This window comes from Spizellomyces punctatus (genome assembly GCF_000182565.1).
Source record: "Spizellomyces punctatus DAOM BR117 chromosome Unknown supercont1.11, whole genome shotgun sequence".
Taxonomy (NCBI): Eukaryota; Fungi; Chytridiomycota; class Chytridiomycetes; order Spizellomycetales; family Spizellomycetaceae; genus Spizellomyces; species Spizellomyces punctatus.
Genome location: NW_015971547.1, coordinates 521,715 through 548,236, shown reverse-complemented (window position 1 = coordinate 548,236; position 26,522 = coordinate 521,715). Strand labels below are relative to the sequence as shown.

Below are 26,522 nucleotides of genomic sequence, written 5' to 3'. Positions count from 1 at the left end.
TAGGAGTTTTCCGCCGCAACCCATATTTCGGTGCCCTCTATCGAAAATATTAACAATTCCATGAACTTTGGATTGATCATTCAATCACAGAGTCGGTGCGTACCTGGTGTGACGTCTAACACATCAACATTCTTCACGCTTTCATACGCCACCTTGATGTCGTCTAAAGCATTGACGTCAGACAAACTAACTCCCTTGGTCTCCATTCCATTAATTCCAGTCGTTCCAGTTTTCTCAGTCCGCATGACTTTCAATATTGTATCATGAAGTTGTTCATGCTGTCTCCGGAAGGTACGCAAAAATGTGATACGCTCCTGCAGCTTCGCATGGACAGGATTGATCTTAATGGGAAGAAATTTTTCTGATCGCTTCCTTGTAACATCCCGGGCGACATTTGTGAACTCCTTCACCTGATCGTCCCATGTCCGAAATACGTCCTCACATCCACCAGAGGCTTTTTCAAAGTCGTCGTATGCCATATACATCATGCGACGTGTACCTAAGACTCGGAGCAGCTGTTCATTCAGATCGCGCGAGATGGCTTCGACAAGAGGTAGTGCGCGTCGAATAGGGTACGGCGACAACTTCAGCTTTTTCGTCAAGTGGTTGAAGATGAGTATCAACGATTCCTGAATCTTCCGGATGTCGGTCGCCGAGAGCAGCTCATTCAAGGGGAAGTCCTTCATAAGAATGTTATACTTTTGAACCTTCTCCACAGCGTCCTTCATGCCAGTATCCGCATAAAAACTGACGGTCGCATGAAATCGCTTTGCGTGCTTCAGTATGTCCAATGTCAGCTGCACCTGATCGCTCTTCAGCTGTTCTTCTATGGATCCCAAAGCCCTCTCCATATTCAGCCAGAAATTGATTTCTTGACTAGCATTACCCGACGCCGGGTCCCTAGAAAGCTTCGTAACCTTCTGGATCTCTTTAATCCAACCATTCACATCGGCTTGGAGTTTATTTAAAACGGCAGAATCGTTTATAACATCGCCAACGACGTCGACATTCACCCGCCTCCCTTGTTCGTGGCAGATTTCGGCAGCTCGCTGCACTACAGGGTTGAAATTAAGTATAACGTCAGGAATTTCAACATTTTGCTGCAACTGTAACAAGGACAGCTCCAGCTCTGCGATTTTCTTTTTCGCCATTGGAATGCCTAATTAGAAGAATGCATCATCAATCAGATGTTGGAAGATCATTTAATGAGGAAGCAATCATACCGGTTTTATTGTCCTTATCTTCTCTCCCATGCCGATCAATACTAGACGCGCTAACCCCCTTTGCCGCAGCAAAGGCATCAAAGAAAGGGGAGACAGCATTGTGGATATAAGAGTGAAGAGCTTCGTAAGGGTTGCCACCCTCACCCGGGCCAGGTAGATTGATAAGTTGCAGCTGCTGTTGCAAGGGTCGAGCGATTTCGACGGTAGAAAATCTTTTGATGACGGCGAGGGAAGCCACTTGTCTAGGAGAGTATACAAGATCCAATCGAACGGTTATCCTGAATGTTTGATGCGGTGTGTCCCCTGTAGGTACGTTAAAAATTCAGTTAACCCTAGCAATGCGATGATCACCACCACACTACGACAAGCGCTACCTTCTTGTTTCTCAGGCGGTTCGGCTTGTTCCTTCACAATGTACAAGACCTGCACCTGGGGGTCGGTACAAAATCGGCCGGCTTTCTCGATGGCTTCCGCAGAGTTAAGTAAACCATCTCTATCAGACGGGTCCCATTCTAGTACAAGTGGAAGCAGTCGCTCGACATGGTGCAGCAAGGCTGTCGGTTCAACTGTCCCACTAACGAGTCCATCGCTTGCAGACGCGACAGACTCTTCCTTAACCTCATCCATGGCGTTCCCTGAGATGGGTTATATAAGGCTTTGCCCAACAGGAAAGGAACGGTGTGTATCCACCTACCCGCCCTTTTTATCCACTTTTCACAGTCGCAAGTCAAATACGACGCGCAGTTCTGATATTGGGTACCGTTTGCAACGTCGCTACGTTCTTCTGCTCCCTCCCAGTGCAAGTATGTACCCACGATCAGAGTGATCTCGTGATGGAATTTGGGGAAACGGCAAGCTTTATGGAATGGTGCAGGGTGACTCACTAAACTTGGACCATCCGCTTATGTGATCATGCTGCGCATAGGAACAAGAGGCTGCAAAGCGCTTGAAAATCCACTTCACTACCCATTCCCGCCATTATTACAAAATGGACAATTGCACATTAATGATATGAATAAGGATGCTATTATCCAATCCTCAACTTTGTACATGGGTTCAGAAATGGACGTAAGAAAATTACACCCCAACCCTTTATACGACGGTACCCGAGCTGGAGGCGATCTTGGGCCACAAATCTGCGCACTCTTTACCGACGGGACCAGTAATTGCCGAACCCTTCATTTCACCTTTGGGGTTGACGATAACACCTGCATTGTCTGTGTAAAAAAAAAAAAAAAAACCAACAATCAATCGTAGATCGGATCCAAAAATATGTGGCAACAATAGAAACCTACCCTCAAAGTAGAGGTAGATGCCATCCCTACGGCGCCAAGGCTTCCTCTGACGGATGACAACGGCGGGCATAACTAAAATAATGACGGTCGGACAAATCAGTTCGCCATTTCGAAACTCAAATGAATCTGCTTCCTGTCGCCCACTATCTGTTCCATGCCCTGATACCCCCTTTCCGAGGGAGTAAATGGCATAGCTCCACCCCCCCCCCTACAACAACACAGCCAGAAAACCCACCCTTCTTTCTCAGATCCGGCTTTCCCTTCTTCACGGTGGCGAGGACCATGTCGCCGACACCAGCGGCAGGCAAACGGTTCAAACGTCCCTTGATACCCTTGACGGAGATGATGTAAAGGTTTTTCGCTCCAGAGTTGTCAGCACAGTTCATGACTGCACCGACCGGGAGACCAAGGGTCATCCGGAATTTGTTGCCCGAAGCTGCAAGAATGTTGATGTTATAACTAGCTTGACGACTGTCGTCAACCACTCATTTCCTTCAATCAAAACCCACCTCCAGAACGTCCTGTGTTGTGAATCCGCAGAGAATTTGAAATCGAAGAGAAGGGAAATTAGCTCATGGCCTTGTATGATAACCTCCGTCCTTCCATCCATCCATCCATCCGTCTCTGCAATCAGCGCCAGCCCGAAAGCATTCAGTCGTTCATCTCTCCTCCATCATTACTGACCTCTCTTCGACATGGTTTAGGGATTTCTTGCGCACCTAGCGAGTTAGGTATGGCAATAATGTGGGTGGCAAAAGGACGGATTGCAGCTGCATCGTTCCTGCAACCTTCGTTCTCCAGTATGGTCACGTGTGTTTACTAAGCTCAATCAATGGCACAGTCATGAAGCACTCATCCAGTGTATTACTAGCTTACACCAAATAAACAAAAGGCGAATTACTAGTGATTTTTAAGAGGTTAACCACCTGCCTCCCTGTCATCAATCACTAGCACTTCTGTACCCCGAGCTAGCCCGCTCTCTTTCATTTCCAATCCTCCTCCATTTTCCTCGTCCCCTTCGTCCTCATCGTCTGCTTCATCCTGTCCGTAAGTCAGAGCAAATTGCCTCAATCTCTCTCGTTCTGCTTTCACGCCCTCATCTTCCTCGTCTTCACTCGCCTCGTTTGATGTCATGTACATATCGTCTGACGATGCACCAGGCGATCTCAGACCATATGGCACGAACGCACTCCCCTCTGGAGGAAATTCGTGTCCCGATGCTTGTGAACCGCGTCCTCCAACACCCCACCGGAACCACTCTTGTTGCTGTGGCTCGTGTTCGACCGCCCCATTTTCCATATCAATGTCCGGGGAGAAAAGTGATGGAACATGTTTACCATGTACATCCAGGTAGTCCGAAGATGACTCGCCACCGCTCAAGGGAGACCGGCGTCGCCCTCGCAAGGGTTTCGACCGATTACCCGTCGTGGAGGGCCTGGTGCTATCCTGCTGGGCAGCACCATTGACGGCACATTGGTCCTTTCCTTTTTTCACGAGTGCTTCGATCGCTTCCGCTACGAAAGTTTGCGAACATTACGACGACGATATCTGGATCGCAAACGGGTTCCCGAGGAGGTTACTTACATGGAACGCTGGGCATGCTCTTCGTCCTTCTTCGCAGCCCTGCGGTGAGATTGTGGAAAGAAGATGACAGCTTTCTTATCCGATCGCGTATTCGGCTCTGTGCGAAATGTAATTAGCTCCATCATACTTACCACACGAGTAACATAAAACAATGCGCACCATGATGGTCACAGCCCCACGGACATCTTCGTCCGTCACCTGGACGGGAGCACCATACTGTAAAGTCGGATCCGTCTGTTGCAGCCATGCTTCACGTTCTTCAGGTGTTAAGTCGGCTGTGGTCCAAGGATGAAGCTAAATAAACGCAAATTGAATTGTTGTCCTACATCTCTGCACCAGGTCCAGTTCCTGCATGCGCGCACCTTGGTCTCTTCTAATGTTATTCTAGTTGATGGATCCTTATCTAATAGCTTGGTGAACAAATCCCGTAGATCGTCCGTAATGCGTATGTGACTCGGAAACTCTAGGCTTCGTGGCAAATACCGGTTACTGCCGTTCATAACCAGACACCAAAATACTACAGACTTACGTCTTCTTACTGATCACATTAAACAATTCAAACTCTGTCTCCGCCATGAAGGGAACCTGTCCAAATATGAAGCAGTATAAAGTAACTCCCATTGCCCAGATGTCGATCGCTTTTCCAATGCGAAGGTGCTGGAGGGGTGGAGGAGGGGGGTTCGGCGTTGGGGGTGAGGAAGGTGATAAAGGGACATCGACAGCGGATTGCACCAATTCCGATTGATCATCTTCGCCTTCCCGCACAGGTTCAGTACCAGCTGAAATACCCATTTTAGATGAAGGCTGCTTGTTTAGCACTGGGATGCGACTAGCCTGCTGAGGCTGGCCCAGCTCAGCTTGGACTTGATCCGTAACGTCCCCGGAGGACGTTTGCCGTGACATCGGCATGGGGGTTCCAGAAGTCCTATTGCCGCTAGCGAGTGCTCCAGTATCGGAGAGAGCAAATGATGATTGATTGGACAGGCCCTTCATGGGTGTCCCAGGTCCTGCACTTTCTGCTGGTGCAGTGCCACTAGATTGGCTATCACTGGGATTGGTACCAAACGCGTTGAATGGTCGGCCCGGCACGGCGAATAGACTTGAATTTGACCCGAAATCTTCATCAGTCATTCCGCACATCTCTGGGGCAAAGAAAGCAGGAGTGCCCGCTGTTTTCGCCAGTTCCAGCTCGTTACTCCGTTCCTGTTCTTCGCTCGCCTCGTGGTCGTCGTGTGAGAACTTTGGCCTGACCACGACACTGACTCCAAAATCGGATATTTTAACCCTCCCGTCGCCTGTCCAAAGGAGGTTCGCTGGTTTGATATCTCGGTGGACAATTCCTTGATAGTGCACTAAATAGTCACTTAGCTAACAAAGCAGGCGAAGGGAACTGAAATGAAATAAAGAGCCTGTACGCACAGTATTCAATACCGCATATAACATCTCTAAATATGCGTCGGCCATCGTCGATGGTCAAGATTGGCCTTGGTGGATCTGAATTATCATGCCATCGTATATCACCGCCAGCAAGATACTCTAATACTGCATCCTTGCGGTAGAAGGACAAGCCCGCACAATGAGGAACCAGTAACCGCACTAACAAATCCCAAAAATTTCTAACATACCCAAGTAGATTTTCTCCGATGCAGGATCATCTATGACCTCCTTCAGAGCGACAACATGTGGGTGATTGCACTTTTTGAGAATTGCGATCTCGCGCTTTATTTTTTCAAGCTCCGGGTTACTCGGTGGGACTTTTCCGTTCTGCTCAATATCAGCGGCCGCAAGGCGATTCGAAAGTAATCGACTTTGAAAGCGTGGCCGTGCCTTCTTTTGGACAATCTTCAAAGCCTGCCCAGAAACCGAAATACCAGATCAGCATCGATTGCTGCAATCGCATGAGGTAATGGATTACACTTACCCATTCCTCGCCAGTCTCCATATCAACACAGAGTTTTACTTTTCCGTGGCAACCCCTTCCAAGCTCTTTGACGATCATGTACTTATTTATAATCTTGTTCCCAGTCTGCGGGTCGTAGTCCCTAACCATTACATGAGTCTCTTTTACTGGTTCGCCCGCCGCAGATGAAGGTCGTCTACTGGATGGCCCCATCGTGAAGGAGTTGGATTTAGAGACGGATGATGGGGATCGGGAAATCAGGCTGTGCTTGGAGGGCGAGCGAGCAGGGGAGGAACAAAATTCAGCGGACGAGCGGCTTTGCGATGGTGAGTTAAACGGTTTCAAGCGGATACTACTCAGGCCACGGCTGGAGTGAGCGGGAAGGTCAATACTTGAGTTGCTGATAGGGCTGGAGTGCGAAGGACTTGGTCCCAGCGACGGAGATGATTTGGTGTCGAGAGGTGTGAGTATTTGCTCTGCAGCAGGGCTCGAGAGTTCGCCTTTCAATAAGCACATGATGAAGATGAGAGAGTTATAACAGTAATATTAATTGAATAAGTATTTTTACCAGTTGATGCCCTGCTTTTGGAGTTCCGTAATTTTGACAACGCCAGCCGCAAACCTCCATGCTTGGCTGGCAATGAACCCAAGATGTCGTTTTTTTGGTCCGAAACCCCAATCAGATCACTACTCGCTTTAGTTGAATGCGATCTTACTCCCAAACTTAAGGAGCCCCATGAGGGTGTGCTGCCATCGCTGTAAGCATAGTGACAACATATAAATATTGGTGCACAGGATCTAAGCACACAGATATGAATGTCCCACCTGCCGGCATTCTGCGAAGAATCTGACGCCGACGAGACTTGAGAGGAAAAGGATGTCTGCTTTACCAATCTCGCTGATTTTCGTCCAGAAAGGCTCAGTCCGTGTGTAGATTGCGACCCTTCAAAAGAAAAGACATCTTCTCCTTCTTCATCAATGTCAGGAGAATCTCGGCCGCTGGTCAACACCGGGTTGGCATAACTTGCATCTCCGGGAGTGTCTTTCTTCATCCACGCGTCTTTTGGTACACTGGACGCAAGAATACGGTCTGAAGACTGTTGCCCTCTTTTGCGACCCCAAAGTTTACCAAGTGAGGCTGAACGTGCGGTACGCACATTATTTTCTCCAAGTGATTTTTTGGGTTTGTCGGTGGACGGTGACTCGCTGAAGGTGCGGCGAGGACTGGCCTTCCCTGGATGTGCCGTGTGATTTTGAGGGCTCATTCAGGTGATAGCCGACTAAACGAGACTTCCATAAGTTGAGACTTGGTTTTGCAGGTCAAGTCTTCACCTGTCGGTGAACTGTTCTCGACGGTCAACGTCGACGCGAGGAGTTGGAGCGAAAACGTTCAGCACGGGCACCTACTTCACCAGTCGTCCTAACCGTATGCGGAGAAAATATGTCACCCTAAGTGGTATCCAAGTGGGTAAGATGGTCAAATAAATTAATGCGCTATAGTCGAATGGTAAAAGAGTGGGCACCAGAAGATGGTCGTGGCTGGACCCAAGCTTGATCACGTGCGCACCTTGTTGTTGACGTCCTGCTCGACGTGGTGAAGTTGCACTAGACTTTTTGTGGGTTATCTTTCGTATGCATCCTGCATAACAATGTCCCATACTTTGAAACCTCCGAAACGAAAGTCTTCCGCAAAGGGCATCGGTGCTATAGACATTGACGATGACGAAGGGCACGACTTAATGGGAGCATCCGGGCAGGGATACTCTTGGGAAGAAGAGTATAAGCGAAGTTGGGATATTTTGCAAGAAGATGAGCAGGGATCTCTTCAGGGGGTTGTGGCTTCCATTCAGCAGCAGCTCAAACGCCGAAGGTGAAGCAATTGGAGAGACCAAATCACGCCGGAAGTACAACTCACATTTGATCTCTCCGTTCCCAGACTACATCGTGACACGGCGACAGTTCAACGAGGAATTATTCGGCACCTGTATTTAGTAATAGACCTGTCGCGCGCTATGGCGGAACTCGACCTCAAGCCTTCGCGGATTGAATGCACCATGCGATTAGCTGAAGAGTTTATTGGAGAATATTTTGACCAGAATCCGTTGAGTCAGTTGGGCATCATCATTACTCGGGATGGTTTAGCAGAACAGCTCACAGAATTGACGGGTAATAGGGCTTCCATATGATGATAGTGTGTGACCACTTGATTAACCTGCGATCCAGGAAACCCCACGGACCACACCTCAGCTCTCCAAAAAAGATCTAATCGTGAACCTAAAGGAGAGCCCTCACTTCAAAACGCATTAGAACTAGCGCGAACGTCGTTGGCGTACGTATCATTCCCTGTGCGTATTGGCAATTTTCTCTTAGAAGATTCTCCGCCTAAAGAGACGCAAATACTACCTTCTTCTCATCAGGGGTTCTCTTTCTATCCAGCCATGTTCCTTCTCACGGTTCTCGGGAAATCCTAGTACTGTATGCTTCTTTAACGACCTGTGATCCCGATAATATCTTGGACACTCTCGAGTCATTGAAGAGGGAATGCATTCGCGTGTCAATGGTTGGACTGTCGGCGGAGGTGCAAGTGTGCAGAACAATATGTCGCGAAACCAAAGGTCGTCTTCATGAATTTCACTTTGTGGCTGCCTGGCACTAAATTTAAACGTTCAGGAACCTACAACGTGGTATTGAACGAGATGCACTATAAGGATATTCTTTTTGAGAACATTCCACCACCCGTCGCAACCGCGCAGCGTACGGCAAGCCTTATACAAATGGGGTTTCCAACCACTAGAACGTATGAGGAACCAACATTATGTGCATGGTATGTCAAAAGGTCATCGCAATCTTACAGTAAGCGCTAGCTCTTACGGTCGGCCCCAGTCATCATAAATTGATACGGAAAGGTTACGTCTGTCCGCGCTGTTCATCAACGGTCTGTGAAATCCCTACCGACTGCCCTGTCTGCTCCTTGACGCTGGTCTCAAGTCCATTACTGGCGAGGTCGTATCACCACTTGTTTCCAGTCGAGAACTACAAAGAAATAGGTTGGGCCGGAGTACTTAGGTGGGTCGTCCCCAGGCATTAGCATATTTTTGACTTCCACTGACAATGCCTCTCTATAGCACGATGCCTAAGCATTGCTTCTCGTGTCTAGTGCCCTTTCACGGGCCCCCGCAATCCATGTCTCATCGAAGGTTGTCTACAGCAGGCAACACCGGAGGAGGAACGGCTATAGGTATAGGAAGTGGAAGATTCGAATGCCCCAAGTGTAAAGAGCAATTCTGTCTGGAGTGCGATGCGTATGTGCATGATGTACTCCACAATTGTCCTGGATGTGTAAACAGATAGTGACTTCACAATGAAAAAGCCAGTGGTTGGATGGTCCATACTCTCAGAACGCGGTTGTGGCACAGCAGACATGTCTCGTCAGCATCGACGACAACAATGCACAAAATACAGAAGTAGACCAGCAAATTGGACGCTTGATTGCGATTCCCCCATTTCCTTTCTGCGGCTAGATTATGCTCACGATGATACCACGGAGAGTTTCCCCGAGTAGTCCGCAGACGGGGATATATTTTGGATGATGATAGACGTGAGAAGGAGTTAGCGAGCCGTGGAGAGCGGTTGAGGGGTGAGGAGTAGCCTGGACGCAGTGTGACTGGCTGAACACATGGCTTCATGTCAAGAGGGCCCAGCACTCGTAGTTATTCAAACTTGGAATTGCAGTGCGGTTGTTGAGCCAGTTTATCTGATCATTTTTTTTTTTTTTCGCTTTTCAAACAATACCACTTCCATGCATCCAATGATATAGGGTAACACGGTACGTCGACTGACCATTCTTCAGCAGATGCAATGAAAAGTCATTCTACGCAAAATAATGACGCCGAAGAAGTCATTCGTATGTTCCCGGATACCATTGATAAGCCAGCCTTGACAGTTGACATCGAAATCTTTGGTCACAAAGACACAGCGCATTTTAAAGGGGCAGCTGGCCAGCTGTCGAGGAAAGGAACCCTGATTTGCTGATCTGTGCAAAAACCTCCGACGAGGATCTGGTATTTTGCCGCGGGTTACATCATATATTCAATAATCCTCCGATGATATTTTTAAATGAATCTCAGATGCAGCTGTTGTTTGGCTTCGATGAACTTTGGTATCCCCTGTAGCCCACTCTGTATACTGGCAAAAGTTCCACAAAAGTAGACTGCGAGCCTAGTCAACTAGGAAAAAAAATGAAATCTAGCATCGATTCGACGCAAACCTGTATTGCAACACCGAATTATGCCGGTTTCGTACCCAATTTGAAGCACCAGTACGGTTTAACATATGGCAATGCCACCCGTCATATTCTTCGAACGGATCCGACGATCAAAAGTGGAATCATTCAACAGTCCATTGAAAAGCGACGTGGACTTTCTCAGGATGCTGGAGACCGACTGAAAGAGGATGTAGTCGTCAAGGTGAAATGCGAAGGCGACGATGCTGCCAAGTGGGTTTGGTCGACAGCCAAAAAGTATGCTACCGGCGATGATAGATTTTCATTCCCTCCTGTCCCGGGGTACACAGGTGAGTAATCATATACCTGCTTGTATTCAATGGATTGTATCTCGGTCGCCTCACGCTTTTCACAAGGTTATATACCTCGATCTCAAGAACATTTTGGCAGACCCTATGTGGAAACTACAAATGCGTCGTTGACAGATTTTCATCAAATGCTTAAAACAAAGGCCACTCTCCCGCACCGCATCGAAGCCATTCAGCAACACAAATCGCGCAACACAACCCAGCGACCAGTGCAGACAAAACGGTCCTTCTCGCGCAGTGTGCCTCATGGCGGCGGATTTGCTGCTGGAAACGCAAGCGGCGCATCCGGATTTGCTCCAGTCCCTCCCCCCGCCGGACGATCGGCTGGCAGTGCAAGTTCTCCAATCGATGATATGAGCCCGTACAAACTCCCGCAACATCATCCACAGAAAACGTTCATTTCTGGATATACGGGCTTTGTGCCTAGGCTGCAGAATCATTTTGGCGAGGTAGGTAAAGGATATGATATCTGATGTTTCTAAACCATTGCATACTTATTGGAAAGTCAAATAGCCGTATTCGGATAATGTTCGGGAAGCTTTGGACGAATTTACCGCTCCACGTACGCGTCAGGATCCGTACAAACACATCAAGGAGCAGAGCGCGGACACCCCGGCAACTTATGTGAGTCCCAAAGACACAGTTAAAGTGAATGTGGGGAAGGCAAGACCAATTCCCGGTACGTTTACGAAGACTTTTGCTTGTGCGATGTCATTGTTCTCGTTGGTTAATCAATGATTACCTTCAGGATTTACGGGATTTATACCTGGGAGTCGAACATACTATTCTGCAACATTCGCAAAGACTGCTGAGGTTGCTTATGAGCAGTTCAATAATCGGGATGGTAAGAGGTAGGTTTCGTGGAGAACTGCTTGAGATCCCCACAGCAGACATTGACTTGGACGCACAGCCATGCCATAAGTCAGCCCCCTTCTCTTCCGCCAAAGGACTTGGCCAAATCGCAGCCAATTCCAGGATACCGTGGACATAGTATGATACTTCTCTGTTGATGGTATTGCGACCAAACTGAATACTGATCATCAATTTTGTGCAGTCCCTACGTTCATATTCCAAGGGGACCGCCCCTACGGAATCTCCTCAAAGGCTTGCATAGAAGCCTTTGATCGGGAACGTGCGAGGTACAATCGTGAACAGGACATGTATAAAGCCAAGGAGGCTGCTGAGAAGATTCGGCGACACAACGGGGTCACGGTTTGATTGCGGGCTGATGACTTTTGAGGAATACTTGACTAGTATCTCTTCTCAATCCTGTGTACTTTTTTGTGGAATTGCCATCTGGCGGGTATTGTTGGATGGAAGAAAACGCATGTCATTCAAAATAGTGTGCAGGTGGTAGAAAATGTCACTAGGGACACATTCTCCCTCCAACCCACTACAGCCGGTTCTAATTTACAATTGGCCAGCCTGTCCAACCCTTCATAACCTATCCTGCAAACCAGTCCCACCCCTATCCTAACTCGCTACAGGTTCCAGCCTGGGTTGAACTGGGGTATGTGCAAAGCTAACTACTACTAGGCCCAACACATGCAATACATTACGGTTGTTCTAACCAGGTAACTAAGCCCACCACACGAGAGAAATCCTACTAAGCCCTTGATTCTGAAATTCTTTAGTTGGAGGATGTTCAGATACTAGGTAGATCAGAATTAGACTCGGAATACGCGTGGGAAAATACAAAGATAATGCATACCTGCGATCGTAGCAATGTAGTAGTAGCAGCATTTGCAAGGGGTTATGTTGTTGTTGTCGGGAGGACGAGGTCCTCGACACCAGAGCAGCATTCTGATGATGGACTTGAGAGTGCTGCGTGAGCGTTGCGCAGATGCTTCAAGAGTCGAGGATGGGTAAAGAGGAAAGGGGAAAGAGACAGAAGGACCCCTTTTTATAGACCTTTGGCATGCGCCTCACCACAGTTTGGAGGAAAAAAAAAACATTACATTAGCATGCCTCACCGCTTTGAGCGATAGATGGGGGTGCTGATTATACGATATGATTAACTGGATTATCCGGATAATAATGAGTTCTAGTGCCGTTTTCAATCACCTCCACACTAAATATCCAAGGATCTGTTGATGCCGTCAGCAGTGATTTCATTATTTCCTTTTTTGGATAGAGAAACAAACGTGACGCGGGTGATATCCGTTTCGCTGACCAGCCAAGCAAGCGTTTTGAACTTTTGATTTTCCAACTGCAGATCTTCCGTTCACCATTGCCTTTGTTTTTGCAACTGCCCCATCAAGATCATTGAGGCAGGGATTCTACCGTCTTCTGCTGTCCTGAGCTCTTTAAGAATAAACTCTGCTGGTAACAAACCAGAAGTCTCGCCTCGATCATCAACCATAGGCGAACCAGCGAACATTTCTGCGAAAGCTTCACTCCTGCCTGTTCTTGTTCCTTGATCGGATTATATCGCTTGATATCACGTAGCGCTCGCTATTCAGACTGAAAGAATTGACAATTGGCGATTTCCTACAAACGTTGCCTCCATTTGACCTCCACCGCCCGATTCTGATCTCGCAAGTTCCTGTTCCCCTTCTTTCTAATACTACTGCAGCGTTGCAGGAAGGCTCCTCTCTTACACCCTCGCCTTTCTACGGTACTGATTCTAACATAGCTGCATGTAGATAATATGTTATTTGGTAGTTGATACAAGGCTGTTCTCTGCCCTAAAAGCCCTTACTGATATACCCCCTACCTTTCCGACCTTCTGCACGTAGATCTTGTATAGTTGTGAGTTAGGCTCTCTCACGTTCCCGCTTCCACTTCCTATCGCTTTTCCTGTCCCCTTTTCTGATTCGTCGTCGTCATGTCATTCGCACTTTCCCCGGATTCTCCGGATCGTAAGAGGTCGCTAGAAGCGGAGACGTCATCCGATGAAGACGAAACTCGAGGGGGTCGGTTCAAGCGCCAGGCTCTGAATGCCGACGCCGTAGATCGGGCGCCGAGGTATGCAGTCATCAAAGATGAAGACTCGGCAAAGTCACTGCCACATGAGGAGGGCGGCGAAAAATCTCCCCCGGCAGCGTCGGATAGTATGAGGGAAGAACATACAGCAGTTGAAGGCGACTCCTCCATGGAAAGTAAGCTGGTGTGCATGCGTGCATTGATATCGACAAAGGAGGCTGGGGTGGTGATTGGCAAACAGGGACGAAATGTCGCAGATATCAGACAAAACTCCGGGGCCAAAGTCACAATATCGGAACTGATACATGGTGCACAGGACCGTATACTCAGCGTTACCGGGCCGCTTGATCAGGTGGCCAAAGCCTTCTCGCTGGTTGCCGAGAAAATGGTATCAGAGTTGCAAGCGGGCAGTGAGATATCTGTCGGGGAGCGACAAACGAATTTGCGAATTTTAGTTCCACACACGAAAATGGGCTGGCTTATTGGCAAGCAGGGATGCAGAATAAAGGAAATCCAAGGATACTCCAATGCTCGCGTAACGGCACACGAGGGCGTCCTACCCGGTAGCACGGAGCGAATCATTCAAATTCTCGGTGTCATGGACGCCATTCACATTGCAATATATCACATCGCATCTACACTACAGGAGTATCCTCAACGCGACAATTTTGGCTTTGTTCCGTACAGACCCCTACCGATGCAGATGCCGCTGCCTCTTGGTGGAATACCTGGTGCCCCGCCCTACGCCATACCCGGACCACACGCGTTTTTCCCACCCATTCCACCCGGCGCTATGCTACCTATGCCTCACCACCGCGGTGCCCCCGCACCCCATCTTCCCGTTCAGATGCAACAGATTTTCATTCCAAATGACATGGTCGGTGCTATTATCGGTAAGCAGGGTAGCAAGATCAACGAGATACGACATCTCAGCGGAAGCCAGATCAAAATCATGGAACCCCAGATGGGAAGTAGCGAACGATTAGTTACAATAACCGGAAATCCAGAACAAAATCAAATGGCTCTTTACTTATTGTATTCCCGTCTGGAAAGCGAGAAGGCAAGGATGCAGGGACATGTACGATAGTCACTTGATATTCGGAGTTGAGATGACGGACAGTTAGACAGGCTCTCTGTTGCAAGGCTTGCTAGATTTATATGTACAGTCATCCTTGACAACACGGTCAAGGGTTTTTGGAGGAGGTGTCCCAACAATATGAGATATTTGCAGGACAAAATGAATAAATATGCAGGAGTGTGCAACAATAGTTGCTCAGCCCTCCTGTCCATCTGCTTCCTCGTCGACATCTTTTGTATCTTGCTCCTCACATAAACCAACTTGTTCTTCGTCCAATTCACTCCCGTCATCATCATCATCATCATCATCTAGAATGATCTGTCCGGTGTCAAAGTCGCATTCCAACAGTGGCACGAGCTGCGTCTTGTGGCGAATTTTGTAGTATACAAATAATGAGATGAAAACTGGTAATCCGACTAGAATGAATCCTCGATTAGGATTTGGGTTCATGTATGGCAACAGACGTCAATTATGAACACGTACGGTACACAGCCACAATATTTTGAAATCGGAATGGGCGAGTAGCAAATGCAGAGTATCCCTATCATTCAGAGAGACGTCGTCGACTCAGCAAAGAGCCTATAAACAAAATCAAAGTTGCGTACCTGTCCAAAAATAATTAAACAGGCCAATACAACGGAGAGCCACTGGCCATAGGGGAAGAATGGAGCCTTGTAAGGTAAGTCCTCAATTCGGCGGTTCTGTGCTTTGTACGCTGCTCGAAAGCGTAGGTGAACAATGGTTATGGATAGCCAGGTCAGAATGCCCGACATGCCCGTTAGGTGGAGGAGCCAGGTGAACAGAAGGCCATCTGCAAAGAATGGTTTGAAGCGAGCGTGGGTCGAGTGAATAAAAGATCACAATTGGGTCGCAGCGTAAACAGAAGGTTTGACCTAGGACTTACCTCCCCATATTATTCCCAAAAATGCAAGACAACCTACGGCTGTTGTCACAGCCAGACTCCACAATGGCACCCCATTCGACGCTACCGCTCCTAGAAACTTTGGCGCTTTGCCTTCATTTGCCAGCGTCATCAGTGTACGCGACGCTGCATAAATGGCACTGTTCCCGGCACTCAGGACCGCCTTCAGAGCAAAAAGGATATTAGAATGGCCGACCAACGGGAGTTCGCCATGAGACATACAGTAAAGATCACCCCATTCATAACATGAGCAGCAATCGTAAGTCCAGCTTTTTCAAAGACACGGGTGAATGGAGCTATCTTGATATCGTCTGTTTCGGCAGAATCGAGCAGAGATGGGTCGTCATTACGGATAACAAGGCCAATGATGAAGATGGTTGAGATGTAAAAGAGTCTAGCAGGAACGATCTAAATGGTTAGATAAGAGCCCATGTTTCACGGACAAAGAAGTCAACATACAGTATCCGCCAGAAGGTTTGATTGATAGCTCTACCATATATGCGATAGGTAAGTAAATACAGGGATATTCACTGGTCGAAGCATAAGGTAGCATACTTCGGAACAGTCTTTCTAGGGTTCTTCGCTTCCCCCGCAGTGATACCCACTAGTTCTGATCGCACATAAAGTGAGTCAACTCGTGCAAACAAGGACCAGACGAACGGTATCCGTACCAGTGCCGCCGAAACTGAAAAATGCAATTACAAACACATTGAAAACACCCAGGATACCATTCTTGAAAGGAGCACCGGGTATAGTCCAATAGGTAAAGCCAGTGCCAGGCTCAGATCCCAGCCACCCTACATCAACAGCCAAGCCAACAATAACAAACACTGGAGACATTGATCAGACTCACATAGTGAATCGATCCTATGCTTTCATGAAATACCTATCACTGCAACCACTTTTATGGCGGATAACTAGTGCGAAAGGTTGATAAGCAAAATGAGTCCAAATGACAGTAATTTGCCCACAACGTAGCGTAGGCTTACCCAATACTCCGACTCGCCAAACCCTTTCACACTAACCACATTCACCGCCACGAGGGCTGTAAGAATTGATCCAGACCAAATCCAAGTCGGGACGTTTGGAGTCCAGAAGCCCATGATGATGCCCAGAGCACTGAGCTCCGAAGCTTTTGCGGTCACAAATGTCAGCGAATTTCTTATTTGTCTGAGCAGAAGACGGAGGCCGTTCTTACGTAGTGAGACCGCCCACTGTGCCCAGTCTACAGAACATTGTTGAGATGTCAAACGTACGAAGGATGCTGTCTGAAATTGAAGCGAGGCTTACAATTCCAGCCGAGAGTAAACGAATAGGCTGATATAAAAAAAATACGAAATTAAAAGGAAGCTTTTTAACAACGCACAATACTCTATTATGAAAATACAACATAGGAATAACGGAATCCAATTCTATTATACAGGACCTACCGGGATCTACGAATCGCCCAGCGTATGTAGCAAATGATCCCGAGACAGGTATTAAGGTTGCCATTTCCCCGAGACTTGATGTGATAAAAAAGACCATGGTGCCAACTTGGCGTGAGGATGAAGGTCAGCCCATCTCCGACGAATATCTTCTGCGTCAAGTGATGTTTTCTCCACCAGGGATCTCTTTCCTTACCAATAAAAAATGCAACAAGTGCTCCCACTGGGCCGGCGAGAGCAATAGTTGCTCCAGAACCGACAAATAAACCGGTTCCTAGGAATGAGTTACTTGTCAGCAAGCGCCAGGCTGGCGGCTTGTTTCAACGCCTGAATGTGATGATGCTCTGCTCTAACAAGGTGCCTTGACAACGTTCTATCTCTGAGAGCCTAACCTATTGTGCCCCCAATCGCAATCATTTGCAAGTGTCTCGCTTCCAGTTTACGATGTACATGGCCGACCTTTGGATGTCGGACTCGCGAGACAGACGCTGGGAGTAATTGCTCGGATGGAAGGTCATATCCTGACATTTCTAAGGCAGAGGAAGAAGAACCCAGTGGTGTGGGAGGAGATTTCATGTCATCGGCAAGACATGGGGATTTTTGTGGCCGACAGTGGGCAAAGCGAGCGTTCTTGGTGCCATTGGTAAGTGAGCCCTTATTGTGACTGTGCCATGAAAAGTTGCCATGGTACGTAATTCTCACCACAGAGCACGTCAACGTCGGGAGCATCTTTAACGAGTTCACCTTTTCAATCGTTGGCACCATGCTCCCCGCTCGTCGCCTACTTGCCACGGCCGCCACGGCGCGCCCTTCCGTCATCAGTGCTATTCGTCGTCAGCATACCGTATCACCTGCGGCTCTTTCCCAGATTGAAGTAGGGATGCTGTCGGACCCGACAGATGGGCTTTTATGGATACTGACCTTTGAGCTTCCTTTTAGACCCGCTGGGCAAAGCTCCCCGAGTGTGAACAGGGAGCTATAGCTGATTACCTTGCTGAGAAGCAGAAAGGTGACTGGAAGAACCTGACTTTGGACGAAAAGCGCGCTGGTGAGTTGAGGAATGAATGAGCACAGGCTTGGGACAGTGTTACGTAGCTGAAGCTTGTGCTGATCTTGAGTCATTGTGCATGATTCAATGCTTTCCTGCCTATTTCAGCATACTGGATCGCATATGGTCCTTATGGAGCTCGTACGCCTATCGACCCCGCAATGAAATGGAAGGTCCTCGGATGGTCATCATTCTTCTTCAGCATTGCTGTTGGTCTCTGGGTTTACTGGACCAAAGATGGTAAACCCACTGTTTTGGAAGCGTGAAAACGAGGGCAGTCGTACTAAAGATGTTCATCCTAGTCGTCCCGACACTCCGCACTCACACCAAGGAATGGAAGGAGGAGGAAGAGCGTCGTGCTATTGAGAACAAGCAAAACCCTTACAGTGGTGTTTACGCCAAGTACCGCACGGAAGTCATGGGCGAAAAATAAATGTGAACACCATTTCCCACATAGACTGATAACCAATTTTTTTGATGATGTGCCAAAAAGTGATATCCAGGGCTGTGCAACATTTTGGCCACGGAAGCGTGTACAGGTCGGAGAACCTCCCTGAAATAGGATATGGAATAGAACAATGGAAGTGGATTACCGTCGCTTTCCGCTTCTGACGCACGGGGGGAGCTGTAAAACAGATTGTGAAGACGTCTTGACGGCGGTCCTGACATGAATCTATGCAAGTCATTAGGCTTCCTTTTAAAGACGCCATTAAGCGCACGATTTCATCTGCGTGAGGGATTTACCAGCATAATCGGAACCCATGTTCTTCCTTCGCCCCCATTTCACTGGAGAGAAACTCTTTCATGTATGTCTGATGGCATTAAAAGAATGCTCAGAAGTCACCTATGACCCAGAATCTCAGCGATGGATATCGTAAGCGTGGCTTTCAGAATCAGCTGTGCCACGTTCGAGTTGGGAGTTGAGATGTGGAGATCTGCACATGGAGGATTGGAGATGACTTTTCAGAAACCCGAGGGCCCCGAGCGGTTAGAGAACCGAATAAGAGCTTTAGAGTTCTTCTCCGGTATTGGCGGCTTGGTAGGTAACTTTTGACTTTCAGCATAGGTTTCGTGCATGTGAGTGTCGCGGACAAGATTTGTGACAATTTCTTTAGCATTATGGACTTGAATACGCTCACCCCAGGAGCGAAGTAGTTGCAGCCTTTGACATTAACGAACATGCCAATCTGTGCTACCATCACAACTTTGGACTCAAGCCTACCCAAACCGGGATCCAAACTCTTACTCCTAAGGCCGTCGATAAACTCCAAGCGAATTGCTGGGTAGGCTCGAGCATCTACAATTATTTGAATACATTTCTATCTGATAGGCGTTAATTTTTTTACAGCTCATGTCCCCTCCATGTCAGCCTTATACCCAAGGAGGTAAACAGCTAGATGATAAAGACCCGCGAGCGGAAGGGTTGCTACATTTGATTGAATTGCTCGGTCTTGTCCAGACGCCTCCTGAGTTTGTTTTTGTCGAGGTATGCAGAATGTGCTTAATCTCCTTTAGGCTTACATGACATCTCAAGTTGGATATTCATACTCACAATTAACTTTGCATCAAAGAATGTCCCGAATTTTGAGGTGCGAATGTAGACCCAAACCTGCTGCTACGTGCGGGCAAGTTGGTTGAACTTTGGAGGATGGCCTCCGGTTTAAAATCGTTCCTGAGACCTGTTGTGATCTTGGTTCCAGCTATCTCGTAGCCGAAAGCTCATGGTCGACAAACTGGACGAGCTCGGTTATGAGATTCATGAGTTTCTGGTGACTCCGCTCCAGTTTGGTATCGCTAATGATCGAAGGCGATATTACTTGACGGTATGCTCTTTCATAGCGTACCCACTTTCTCCATACTACTAGTGTATCCCGAATTAACCCTGCCATGTTAGGCTCGACGGGTTGGCCTGGCAAACGATAGTTCGAGGGAAGGAAAATACTCAGAACATGCAACGATCCACACGACTCCCTGGCCAAAATCGATATTCGGGAAAACAATGGAGAACGCTCCGCAGCCTCGAATGTTGTCTGAGTATTTGGAGGACTTGGATGACACCACGCTTTACAAAGTCCCTGATGTGTACATAACCAAGCGTCACAAATTTCGATTTGGTGGGTAGAATGGCTTGCTACAATTTGTCCAACGAGCTCTGATAACTAATGTCCCGCAGATATTGTGAATCCCTCGGATAGACGATGCTCATGTTTCACTAAGGTAAAATTGTAGATGTTCTAATGTAGCTTATGAGCCAATCTGCTATACGCTGACTCCCCAGGCATACGGGTCCCATCATGTCATTGGAAGTGGCTCCTTTCTTCAGACCGACAAGTTTGAGGTACGTGGCAATAGGCAGTTATTGTGGACACCATAAAAGCTCATCCAGCCTCCTATTATAGAAACCTCACAACTTTGACGATCCTACCGACTTGTTAGATCTCGGTTTGAGGTTTTTCACACCTACGGAAGTTGCCCGGCTGCATGCATTTCCTGTGGACGGAGAGGCCAATATACATCAATTCCTTGATGGAGGTGTACCTGCAGCCTCCAGGCACAAACTGATCTTCCCTCCCAATCTTACGACTATACAAAAATGGCGATTACTGGGGAACAGCTTGAATTGTCGGGTGGTGGGCGTATTGATGCGTGATGTATTATTTAAAATGAGATAGGTACAGTGGGAAGGATGCGTCAGGATTCAGCAGAGCTTGAAGGACTTAGGATGGGACTACGAGTCTGTTGCGCGAGGATTCGGTATGTCGGGTCCTGCAAAGCGCAAACAGTCCAAAGTATGCACCATTCGCTACGGCCAGGCCCCAAAACAAAGGTATGATACGACCCTCGAGTTTATCCCACCACCAGCCGCCGATCAGTGCACCAGACGCTTGAGCCAGTCCGCCATACACGGCGCTAAGGACACCTTGAGCGGTGGCTTTTAAGGCAGGCGGAGCACGATCGTCCATGAACCGAACGGCTTTACCGTGAATTAGTGAATCCATGAGTATGTGCATTTGATCCCTGGTAACGCTACTTCCAACAACTTACCACCGGCCCACATGATTCCGTAATATACCCCTAAACACAATAATCAGAACCACGGTCCAACTTTGATCAAACCCTTATTCATACCATGAAGTGACTCGCTTGGCAGTGCAAACCAAACGCTCCCGACAGCAGGGAGCAAGCCATAACCACATAATCGTATTACGAGGATGACTTGGGCAAGCAGCAGCATATTCCTGACGCCTATTTTTCGCATGATCTGCGGTAGATGATGGGACAGTATCAGTCTCGCAATAATAGTGCCATCACATCATAATAGACAAGATTGTCGCAATATGCGAATACAAAACCGCAGCAGACCTGCTTAGAAAAGTAAAAACATGGAATCTCCATCCCGACTTGGAAAAATTTGACTATTCCCAAAAACGTATTTGAAGCGCCCATTTGATTCGAAAGGAAGAGGTACAGAAAGCTGTCGACAACAGCCTGGTAGAGTACAGTTCAGCAACATCCTTTGTGGCCGACAAGGGGAAGAAATGTCTGAGCAGTGGGGTATACGAAGGGGAATGGACGCTCACCACGGACGTGCCCATGATGTATATCAGGGAATAAAAAAAGAGGACTGCGGGGTCCGTCAACAATGGGCGTACATTACTGGTGAACACGGAAATCTGAGCGGAGGCGCTAGACTTTCTAGATGAAATTGGTGACAACGAAGTATTTGAGGCGTCTTCGATCAAAGGAGATGTGGGTTGTATTCCTTCTTCTGCGTCGCCGAGGTCTGACTGCTGGCCAGGACGGTTAGAGCCAGCATAATCTTTCAACGGTATCCAGCCTTTGGCCATATTTTCTTGATCATTTCTTACTTCAATTGAACTCTGCTTGAATAATTCATCTTCCTCTTCATCCGCGCCCTTTAAAGCACCGTCTTCTTCACTCGGAAGCACAGGGTGCCGATCAGGATCCTCCCCCGGTATCGGCGAAAAGTACGCCTCCTCATCATGCTCTCTTCCTTCTCGGAGACTACTAACCGGCAACCAGTTCAACGCTACCAGAAACACTGCTAGGAATCCCACATGACCCCATATCATCGCTTCCAGATTACCCATCCAATCGATCAACCAACCTATAAACGCTGTCGAAACGCCGCAGGCTATCGAGCCCCATAGTCTCTGTCGCCCATATTCATCCTTGTGTTTGTCACCCAGCATGGCAAGCACCAATGCATCAAGAATTGGATAGCTAGGGTTACGAAGTAGAGCAACCAGAGCGGTGCCCGCAAGCAAAAGCGGGAAGGGCGGCCGGAGGAAAATAAGGAGGGTCAGCCCTATAGCCCCCGTCAGAGTTGCTGCAACGAAATATTTATGCGCGCCGAGACGGTCTGCTAGGGCGGTTGCAAACGGGTTACCAATCATGAGAACGAGGGGCGTTGTTGCGAGGATGACGCCGATTTGCGTTGCTGGCATTGCCAGCACCTGTGACAAATATACTGACAGAAATGAGAGAATGCATCCTGCTGATGTGAGTGAAAAGTACAAAATCTTTGGGAGGATAAACGTCGGTTCCGGCATGACGCCCTGCTTTTGGAATGAATACCGCAGGTCAAAATGTTCAAAACCTCTGGCAAGGCAGAAGCGGGTGACATGTTCGCTTACGTAACAACCACCGATCGAGGGTCCGACGATGGAGTCCAGTCCCACCTGCATCTAATAATAGAGTATGTCTTTCCTGGTTTGCCTTTGTGGTTGCATTTACTACATTGTGGTATTTCGTTTGAAAATGTTTCCCTTCATCGCTTCATTTATCTCGCCACATGCCATTGGTCGATCCGACAAGCCGTTTCGTTCGACCGTTTCCATTAGATAAAATACCGCCGTGCTAGCGTGCTCTCCTGGACCACCTTCAACCAGAGCATAGTAAAAAATGCCTAAAGCTAGCCTGAAAGAAAGTATGCATCATTTTGCTTTTGCTGAAATAAAAGCGGATATGATGCGATTGCCGCTAGATAGTCTACTTACACTCTCTCTTTCCAATTTGCAAAAGTGTTCCATTTCGGTCAGGAGCTTGGACGGTATGTTTTTTTTTTCTATTCTTGATCCTGTCAAACATTCAGAAAAATGAACATGGCTTTTATTTGCTTCCAGTGGATCATTTGCAACCGTGATACTCGCCACAGATCGGAGACCACGGCCGCCAGGAGAACCGCCGACAAAGTATGCCATGAAAGTCATTGACAAGGCAAAATGCAGAGGCTACGAAGATCACATCGTGAAGGAAATAACGATCTTGAAACAAATCAATCACAAAAATATCATCAAGTTGCATGAATGTTTTGAGACAAAGGATAGATTGTATTTACAGATGGAGTAGTGAGTTGAAAGAGTGTTTTTGGTTGGTATTTCTGCCTTATATTGATAATGCTACTTGTGTTGGCATAGTGTGGACGGTGGAGAGCTCTTTGACCGTATCTTAAACCTGGGTTATTACTGCGAAGATGACGCAAGAAATATTGTGACGGATACCCTAGAAGCTGTCCAATACCTCCACGCACAAAACGTTGTGCACCGGGTAAGATTCCAACCATACTTTTCATCCTGTTTTATATCAATCAAGTCTAATCAGTGAATCATTAGGATCTTAAACCCGAAAACTTGTTAATGTCCTCCAACTCTCCAACTGCCGAAATCAAGCTGGCGGATTTCGGGCTCTCGACATTCATTACGCAAGATAACATGCTCAAAACAGCCTGTGGAACGCTCACTTATGTGGTACGCACTGACGCACCGTTGAAAACCTGAAAGTTCACATTTTAATGTACCGCTGCCGTAGGCGCCAGAAATACTTGCGGGCAAACGCTATGGCAAGCCTGTCGATATGTGGAGCATCGGTATTATTGCATACATATTGTTGTCTGGATACCCCCCATTCTGGGCTGAGGAGGAAGCAACGATTCTGGATTTGATGCTCAAAGCCAAATTTACATGTATGTTTTCGTCCATGTCATTTTGTTGTTCCCTTTTTCTTTTGACAAAAGTTCTGTTCTCGTTTGTACGTTTAGTTCCCTCCCCAGATTGGGATGAGATTTCATCATGTGCAAAAGACTTTATTAGGCAGTTGTTGCAGCCGGACGTTGCGAAACGACTCACGGCCGAGCAGGCACTCTCCCATTCCTGGATCATACACGGCAGGAAGCCGCTCGCACCAGTTGAGGACGGAACGCATGAACGAGTCAACTTGAGAGAGCGGGTTGGCGGTAATTTGAGGAAGCATTTCAACGCAAGGCGCATGTTGAAGGTGGGGTTAGATACTGTGTTTGCGGTGAACGCCCTTAGTACAATGGGAAAGTTGCGATCACCATCAGGGGAAAAGTCTCCTGTGTTTGACACGCCTACTGTCCTCCCGAAAGATGAGGAGAATTTACAAGAGAAGGAAGTTCCGGGAGATCTAGGGTAGCCGAAGGCAGATATCTTAAACATTACATATACACACTCTTGTATACAAGTTAAACTATAGCGGACCAACACATCTATACAAAAAGGAAAAATCATCCTCCCAGGTCTATTTCCACCTGCCCAAATAATTAACCCCCCCGACGTCGCTTGGCCTCGGGCATGTAATCTACCGGAGGCGGGTATACCGGGTAAGGCGGACGAAGAGGCGGACCCTGGGGAGAGTATATGGGATGGGGACCCCTTCTCATGGGAGGGCCCATCATGGGTGGAGGAGGCCTACCAGAGAAAGAAGGACCCCCATATGACATCCCTCCTCCAAAGACATCGTCACTTCGAGTCCCGCCATGCGGTCTCGCACGACCTGTCTCCTGCATATATCCAGCGTTGTCCTGGCTGGGTCCGGGCCTCCCACGCGGTAGCGCTACCTGCCTACGATCGCGTTTGCCCTCCTTGTGACTGGGCCTAAAATCCGCTATCACACGCTCGGAGCCAGGCTCTGAAGGCCCCCTACCCTGCGGGCTGCCTCCAGGCAACCTGCTAGCTTCAGCAGCTTCTGCTGCTGCTGCTGCTGCCCGCCTGGCCCTTTTGCTGGCCTTACGATTCAGAGGTGGAGGCACTCGAGACAGTAAAACTTCAGACTGCACATTCAAAATCTTTCCCAGCATGGACACCCTTGTTCGATGCTGCACATCCCCTCCAAGTTTACGATCGGCCTCAACCAAAGCATCATAGGCCGCCGCGAGATGTGATGTCACCACGTTAATTTTAGAAGCAGTCTTACCAACATCATGATGACGATTGCTCGGGTCCTGAATGGACAGCAGGTGCGAATTCGCTGGAGACTTCAAATCTCTTTTCTGCTTCCTGAACAACCATACACCATCGGGGTTACCAGGATCAAGACCTTGTTCGTGGTAATCGAACAAAAATCCAAACATTAACAAAAAATCCAGAAAAAGTACGCCCAGTCCAGGTCCACTAGAGGCGGATGGACCCTGACTTGACGACGATGCCTCAGCAGCTGGGTTGCGTGGGTAGCGATGGACAAAGATGTCTGAATGCAACCTCAAAAATCCAGCTACCCAGCAGACAAGCCCGTAGCCACCGACACCTCCTATATCTCCACGATTAAGACCTCGTACATGAAGGAACTGCTTCAGAACGAATACCAAAGGGCGCAGAGAAGGAAGCTCGTTCAGAAGCCCTTTGACAGCAGGGATCGCATCACAGCCGGTCGTGTTATTGTAGGATATATCCACGTCAAACGCCTGAGAAAATGCTTATCAGTGGACCGCATTACGCATACGATGGATTCTTAATGTACCGTCTCTTTATCTGTCAACTTGAAGATGGGAATCCGTGCATTTTTAATGAACGCGAACGACCGCGGTAGTCCTGACTTTTTGATCGTAGACGCAACCTGTGCAAGCCCCTTCTTCATTTGCTCCTTGCCGGGGTCTTTAGGACCGTTGGGATCGGAAATGACGAGATCCAGATCCGAAGTGGGAAGTAAAAGCTCTGTCCCTAACGACCCAAAGATGCGCAACATTGCCCCACGGAGTCTTGTCTGAATCAGTTTTTCATACTGAGCTACAAGCTCATGTCGTCTTTCAATCTCTTTACGAGTGGGTTCCATGCAGCGGACAAAGTCGAGGATTTCTTGGGTGAGACGTTCTTCGAGGGTGCCGCTGTAATGAACGCCGGGAGGTATCCATAACGGTGTCGGCTCTTGCTGCTGATAGCGTACAATATTGACCTGATGCTGACCGTGGGGAGCCTTGAGCCGAAGACGGTGCTTTTGACCTGCTGCCTCCTCCGCAGCTTCTCTCTTTCGCTTCTTTCCCGCGGCTTTGGCTATCGCCAAGGCTTCAGCTATCCCCCTAGCATTGGGAGAAGCGTCATTCATTCCGTTGTCAAACTGTTGGATATAACGTTGAAACGAGAACGGTTCGCTTGCGGTCTGGGCAGGCGACGATTCGCCCGTCGGCAAGGAAGGAACGTGAGAACTCATTGCCCCCTTGGTTTTCTTCCAACCCCTGCAGCAAGGCAATAGGAATGATCACATGACCGTGAGC

The 26,522-nt window shown here is 48.1% G+C and overlaps 12 protein-coding genes across 16 annotated transcripts in view; 6 read left to right on the top strand and 6 right to left on the bottom strand.

The window, feature by feature from the left end:
• Nucleotides 1-1,850, bottom strand: part of SPPG_06258 (uncharacterized protein) — a gene marked incomplete at its 5' end in the record, with an annotated part of 15,210 nt that extends 13,360 nt beyond the window's left edge. Inside the window, 4 exons of the mRNA XM_016754471.1 lie at nt 21-37; nt 104-1,159; nt 1,224-1,526; nt 1,598-1,850. Of these exons, the coding sequence (XP_016606613.1) occupies nt 21-37; nt 104-1,159; nt 1,224-1,526; nt 1,598-1,850 (1,629 nt within the window). The remainder of the gene's footprint in view (nt 1-20; nt 38-103; nt 1,160-1,223; nt 1,527-1,597) is intronic.
• Nucleotides 1,851-2,315: 465 nt separating this feature from the next.
• SPPG_06257 (60S ribosomal protein L23) lies at nt 2,316-3,280 on the bottom strand (the record flags this gene model as incomplete). Its single annotated transcript, XM_016754470.1, has 5 exons — nt 3,203-3,280; nt 3,028-3,039; nt 2,754-2,954; nt 2,519-2,590; nt 2,316-2,440 (listed from the first exon to the last, which is right to left on the bottom strand). The coding sequence occupies exons 1-5, from the start codon at nt 3,213-3,215 to the stop codon at nt 2,316-2,318; spliced, it is 423 nt and encodes a 140-aa protein (XP_016606612.1). The 5' UTR covers nt 3,216-3,280.
• Nucleotides 3,281-3,359: 79 nt separating this feature from the next.
• Nucleotides 3,360-7,494, bottom strand: SPPG_06256 (CAMKK/ELM protein kinase). Its single transcript, XM_016754469.1, has 11 exons — nt 7,410-7,494; nt 6,828-7,345; nt 6,571-6,758; nt 6,024-6,502; nt 5,728-5,953; nt 5,522-5,644; nt 4,632-5,454; nt 4,465-4,570; nt 4,262-4,396; nt 4,103-4,199; nt 3,360-4,032 (listed from the first exon to the last, which is right to left on the bottom strand). The coding sequence occupies exons 2-11, from the start codon at nt 7,265-7,267 to the stop codon at nt 3,437-3,439; spliced, it is 3,213 nt and encodes a 1,070-aa protein (XP_016606611.1). The 5' UTR covers nt 7,268-7,345; nt 7,410-7,494; the 3' UTR covers nt 3,360-3,436.
• Nucleotides 7,495-7,583: 89 nt separating this feature from the next.
• SPPG_06255 (transcription factor ssl1) lies at nt 7,584-9,393 on the top strand. The gene is made up of 7 exons (XM_016754468.1): nt 7,584-7,872; nt 7,939-8,168; nt 8,226-8,331; nt 8,439-8,617; nt 8,673-8,826; nt 8,886-9,068; nt 9,128-9,393. Exons 1-7 carry the CDS (start codon nt 7,652-7,654, stop codon nt 9,351-9,353), a joined length of 1,299 nt encoding a protein of 432 aa, XP_016606610.1. The 5' UTR covers nt 7,584-7,651; the 3' UTR covers nt 9,354-9,393.
• Nucleotides 9,394-10,073: 680 nt separating this feature from the next.
• On the top strand, nt 10,074-12,047 carry SPPG_06254 (uncharacterized protein). Its single transcript, XM_016754467.1, has 6 exons — nt 10,074-10,574; nt 10,641-11,041; nt 11,106-11,271; nt 11,341-11,443; nt 11,503-11,582; nt 11,647-12,047. The coding sequence occupies exons 1-6, from the start codon at nt 10,241-10,243 to the stop codon at nt 11,808-11,810; spliced, it is 1,248 nt and encodes a 415-aa protein (XP_016606609.1). The 5' UTR covers nt 10,074-10,240; the 3' UTR covers nt 11,811-12,047.
• A 739-nt stretch (nt 12,048-12,786) lies between these two features.
• On the top strand, nt 12,787-14,820 carry SPPG_06253. 3 transcript variants are annotated; one of them, XM_016754465.1, is made up of 2 exons: nt 12,787-12,862; nt 12,930-14,820. In XM_016754465.1, the coding sequence occupies exon 2, from the start codon at nt 13,420-13,422 to the stop codon at nt 14,602-14,604; it is 1,185 nt and encodes a 394-aa protein (XP_016606607.1). In that variant the 5' UTR covers nt 12,787-12,862; nt 12,930-13,419; the 3' UTR covers nt 14,605-14,820. The 3 variants fall into 3 exon arrangements, with proteins under 3 accessions (XP_016606607.1, XP_016606606.1, XP_016606608.1); XM_016754464.1 differs by having other exon boundaries at nt 12,787-13,209; nt 13,331-14,820; XM_016754466.1 differs by having other exon boundaries at nt 12,787-14,820.
• SPPG_06252 (uncharacterized protein) lies at nt 14,423-17,555 on the bottom strand. Its single transcript, XM_016754463.1, has 15 exons — nt 17,141-17,555; nt 16,948-17,052; nt 16,808-16,834; nt 16,716-16,742; nt 16,507-16,649; nt 16,404-16,434; nt 16,189-16,347; nt 16,073-16,127; nt 15,977-16,006; nt 15,740-15,911; nt 15,500-15,680; nt 15,201-15,406; nt 15,079-15,136; nt 14,548-15,011; nt 14,423-14,445 (listed from the first exon to the last, which is right to left on the bottom strand). The coding sequence occupies exons 2-14, from the start codon at nt 17,042-17,044 to the stop codon at nt 14,791-14,793; spliced, it is 1,407 nt and encodes a 468-aa protein (XP_016606605.1). The 5' UTR covers nt 17,045-17,052; nt 17,141-17,555; the 3' UTR covers nt 14,423-14,445; nt 14,548-14,790.
• A 100-nt stretch (nt 17,556-17,655) lies between these two features.
• Nucleotides 17,656-18,662, top strand: SPPG_06251 (uncharacterized protein). The gene is made up of 4 exons (XM_016754462.1): nt 17,656-17,818; nt 17,884-17,992; nt 18,101-18,232; nt 18,295-18,662. Exons 1-4 carry the CDS (start codon nt 17,708-17,710, stop codon nt 18,423-18,425), a joined length of 483 nt encoding a protein of 160 aa, XP_016606604.1. The 5' UTR covers nt 17,656-17,707; the 3' UTR covers nt 18,426-18,662.
• Nucleotides 18,663-18,857: 195 nt separating this feature from the next.
• SPPG_06250 (uncharacterized protein) lies at nt 18,858-20,724 on the top strand (the record flags this gene model as incomplete). The annotated part of the gene is made up of 9 exons (XM_016754461.1): nt 18,858-19,031; nt 19,108-19,275; nt 19,341-19,478; nt 19,564-19,581; nt 19,693-19,815; nt 19,887-20,106; nt 20,166-20,209; nt 20,271-20,330; nt 20,392-20,724. The coding sequence occupies 9 exons, from the start codon at nt 18,858-18,860 to the stop codon at nt 20,662-20,664; spliced, it is 1,218 nt and encodes a 405-aa protein (XP_016606603.1). The 3' UTR covers nt 20,665-20,724.
• Nucleotides 20,614-22,603, bottom strand: SPPG_06249 (the record flags this gene model as incomplete). 3 transcript variants are annotated; one of them, XM_016754459.1, is made up of 6 exons in its annotated part: nt 20,614-20,966; nt 21,038-21,067; nt 21,122-21,254; nt 21,356-21,481; nt 21,574-21,783; nt 21,862-22,603. In XM_016754459.1, 6 exons carry the CDS (start codon nt 22,564-22,566, stop codon nt 20,710-20,712), a joined length of 1,461 nt encoding a protein of 486 aa, XP_016606601.1. The 3 variants fall into 3 exon arrangements, with proteins under 3 accessions (XP_016606601.1, XP_016606600.1, XP_016606602.1); XM_016754458.1 differs by having other exon boundaries at nt 20,710-20,966; nt 21,574-21,780; nt 21,862-22,566; XM_016754460.1 differs by having other exon boundaries at nt 20,710-20,966; nt 21,574-22,566.
• A 132-nt stretch (nt 22,604-22,735) lies between these two features.
• SPPG_06248 (CAMK/CAMK1 protein kinase) lies at nt 22,736-24,550 on the top strand. Its single transcript, XM_016754457.1, has 7 exons — nt 22,736-22,943; nt 23,039-23,066; nt 23,140-23,364; nt 23,434-23,563; nt 23,629-23,763; nt 23,825-23,978; nt 24,054-24,550. Exons 1-7 carry the CDS (start codon nt 22,919-22,921, stop codon nt 24,446-24,448), a joined length of 1,092 nt encoding a protein of 363 aa, XP_016606599.1. The 5' UTR covers nt 22,736-22,918; the 3' UTR covers nt 24,449-24,550.
• SPPG_06247 (uncharacterized protein) lies at nt 24,431-26,457 on the bottom strand. Its single transcript, XM_016754456.1, has 2 exons — nt 25,772-26,457; nt 24,431-25,715 (listed from the first exon to the last, which is right to left on the bottom strand). The coding sequence occupies exons 1-2, from the start codon at nt 26,351-26,353 to the stop codon at nt 24,576-24,578; spliced, it is 1,722 nt and encodes a 573-aa protein (XP_016606598.1). The 5' UTR covers nt 26,354-26,457; the 3' UTR covers nt 24,431-24,575.
• Between the last annotated feature and the right edge of the window lie 65 nt (nt 26,458-26,522).

Bases quoted from the DNA above. Each gene is read 5' to 3' on its own strand.
- SPPG_06255 (XM_016754468.1), top strand. From the start codon at position 7,652: ATGTCCCATACTTTGAAACCTCCGAAACGAAAGTCTTCCGCAAAGGGC. The intron at 8,618-8,672 runs GTCGTCTTCATG...TTAAACGTTCAG, and splicing joins AATATGTCGCGAAACCAAAG to GAACCTACAACGTGGTATTG. The intron at 9,069-9,127 runs GTGGGTCGTCCC...GCCTCTCTATAG, and splicing joins GGTTGGGCCGGAGTACTTAG to CACGATGCCTAAGCATTGCT.
- SPPG_06252 (XM_016754463.1), bottom strand. From the start codon at position 17,044: ATGGTCTTTTTTATCACATCAAGTCTCGGGGAAATGGCAACCTTAATA. The intron at 15,407-15,499 runs GTAAGTCCTAGG...CATTCTTTGCAG, and splicing joins TTTGGGAATAATATGGGGAG to ATGGCCTTCTGTTCACCTGG. The intron at 15,137-15,200 runs GTACGCAACTTT...TCTGAATGATAG, and splicing joins GTTTAATTATTTTTGGACAG to GGATACTCTGCATTTGCTAC.
- SPPG_06256 (XM_016754469.1), bottom strand. From the start codon at position 7,267: ATGAGCCCTCAAAATCACACGGCACATCCAGGGAAGGCCAGTCCTCGC. The intron at 5,455-5,521 runs GTGCGTACAGGC...GTGACTATTTAG, and splicing joins TATATGCGGTATTGAATACT to TGCACTATCAAGGAATTGTC. The intron at 4,033-4,102 runs GTAAGTAACCTC...AAACTTTCGTAG, and splicing joins GAGCATGCCCAGCGTTCCAT to CGGAAGCGATCGAAGCACTC.
- SPPG_06253 (XM_016754465.1), top strand. From the start codon at position 13,420: ATGTCATTCGCACTTTCCCCGGATTCTCCGGATCGTAAGAGGTCGCTA.
- SPPG_06247 (XM_016754456.1), bottom strand. From the start codon at position 26,353: ATGAATGACGCTTCTCCCAATGCTAGGGGGATAGCTGAAGCCTTGGCG. The intron at 25,716-25,771 runs GTACATTAAGAA...GCATTTTCTCAG, and splicing joins AGTTGACAGATAAAGAGACG to GCGTTTGACGTGGATATATC.
- SPPG_06251 (XM_016754462.1), top strand. From the start codon at position 17,708: ATGCTCCCCGCTCGTCGCCTACTTGCCACGGCCGCCACGGCGCGCCCT. The intron at 17,819-17,883 runs GTAGGGATGCTG...GCTTCCTTTTAG, and splicing joins CGGCTCTTTCCCAGATTGAA to ACCCGCTGGGCAAAGCTCCC. The intron at 18,233-18,294 runs GTAAACCCACTG...TGTTCATCCTAG, and splicing joins GGTTTACTGGACCAAAGATG to TCGTCCCGACACTCCGCACT.
- SPPG_06248 (XM_016754457.1), top strand. From the start codon at position 22,919: ATGCCTAAAGCTAGCCTGAAAGAAA. The intron at 23,764-23,824 runs GTACGCACTGAC...CCGCTGCCGTAG, and splicing joins GTGGAACGCTCACTTATGTG to GCGCCAGAAATACTTGCGGG. The intron at 23,979-24,053 runs GTATGTTTTCGT...TTGTACGTTTAG, and splicing joins GCTCAAAGCCAAATTTACAT to TTCCCTCCCCAGATTGGGAT.
- SPPG_06254 (XM_016754467.1), top strand. From the start codon at position 10,241: ATGAAATCTAGCATCGATTCGACGCAAACCTGTATTGCAACACCGAAT. The intron at 11,042-11,105 runs GTAGGTAAAGGA...AAAGTCAAATAG, and splicing joins TGCAGAATCATTTTGGCGAG to CCGTATTCGGATAATGTTCG. The intron at 11,272-11,340 runs GTACGTTTACGA...GATTACCTTCAG, and splicing joins GAAGGCAAGACCAATTCCCG to GATTTACGGGATTTATACCT.